The 1,530-nt window shown below is 44.4% G+C and overlaps 1 protein-coding gene across 1 annotated transcript; it reads right to left on the reverse strand.

Annotated features, from left to right (window-relative positions):
- Positions 1-289: 289 nt before the first annotated feature.
- Positions 290-1,015, reverse strand: H257_15214 (hypothetical protein). Its single transcript, XM_009843235.1, has 2 exons — positions 941-1,015; positions 290-868 (listed from the first exon to the last, which is right to left on the reverse strand). Exons 1-2 carry the CDS (start codon positions 972-974, stop codon positions 321-323), a joined length of 582 nt encoding a protein of 193 aa, XP_009841537.1. The 5' UTR covers positions 975-1,015; the 3' UTR covers positions 290-320.
- Positions 1,016-1,530: the final 515 nt, after the last annotated feature.

The raw sequence follows: 1,530 nt of genomic DNA on the forward strand, positions 1-1,530 counted from the left end.
ACTTCGAAGTAAAAGGAAGTGATTCAAGTGTACGTAGTAGTAATGTACAGGTGAGTAGTACGTAGTCGTAAAGCAATGTTACTCAATCGCTCACCTTCCGCAACGTTATGTACAGTACATTTTGTAGTGGAAAGAGTAAAACAAACGTGGAAGCAGGGAGTTGAGGGAAATACTGAATACTTCGATTTAATGTGTAAGCGCTTTGACGTCGAAATCGAGTTTCGTCATATAAGTGAGGTAAAATGAATAGGCACCAGTTTATAAATATTGATAAAAATGAAGTGATAAATAAGGATGCAAAAATCAATTCTATTCAAAACCTAAAGGCTCCAGATCGTTTTCTTCTTGGGCATCTCGTGGTTAGCAACTTTCGCCTCCAAAATCATGGCGGATTGAGTGAATGTCTTGGACACACAAAGCGTTTCAGGATAAACTTCACACGGCAAGGGTATGCTCAACTTCGTTCGTGGCGGTTGTCGATCGGTTGCGCGTAGTGTTTCGACAGCAAGGCGCGTAGCATTGATCATCGGCAACAAATCATACGTTGCTTCGTGAGCCGCCTTGACGTCACCGTACGCCGCGTCGACATCCCACAAATCTGTCGGCCACGAAAACGACATCTCAAATGAGCGTTTGTCGTCGCCAACATCGACTTCAATGTGATCGGTGTTGCGAGGCTCCGCGAGGAGAACACGGACGTAAACCTCCCGTGAGGGGTAGCGACGATACTGAACCGTCATGCACGGATAGTTCGAAAACTGACAGTGAGTTTCCTCGTCCAAGGTACTTGTTCGTGCGATTTCAGTTAATTCGTCGTAGTCACAAGGTGGGATATGAGTTGATCCATTGAAAATCGGTGGTCGTTGTACTATAGTAATGGAGAGTTAGAATTATTGAGAAAATATCAATTGTATAGCTCATATATGCGTATGCGTCTTACAAATAGCGCCATGGCGTGACATGGACTTTCTCATGTGTGCTCGGAACGTGTCGAAGTTGTACTCCCGAAAGAGGGCATATTGGTCGTATACATCACGGGGTTTTGATGACGCTTCAATTGCGCAAGTTTGGATCAAGCTGTCCATCAACTTTTGTGCCTCGCATGGCGGGGCAGTTGTCCATATGTGCCGTGGTTCCGTCAACTTTCGCTTCGATGCTCGGTTCATCTCTTTCCTGTCGATTTTGAAATGAAATGCGCGCGAACGACAGTCGCGTTGGTTGACGGTTTCGAAATCCGGATAAATCTAGTAATACTAGGTACTAGTAGAACTTTCTGGAAATCAAACGATATCCAGGGAGATCCAGGTTTTGAGGGAAAGTACAATTCTGACAACTTTGACGGTCGAGGTCTCCATAAATCAACTTCCAACCCTTCTTCTATTCATGGATCTCGGAGCTATGTAGTGAAGGTATCACATAGAGCAACTTTCGATTCAATAGGATGCTCAGGAACCTCTTTGGATCTGACATCCAAAACAGAGATTCAGGTCGAAATACGATGAATTTGCATTTTTCAACTCCTTGGATCTC

The sequence above is a fragment of the Aphanomyces astaci genome (assembly GCF_000520075.1).
Source record: "Aphanomyces astaci strain APO3 unplaced genomic scaffold supercont1.67, whole genome shotgun sequence".
Taxonomy (NCBI): Eukaryota; Oomycota; class Saprolegniomycetes; order Saprolegniales; family Verrucalvaceae; genus Aphanomyces; species Aphanomyces astaci.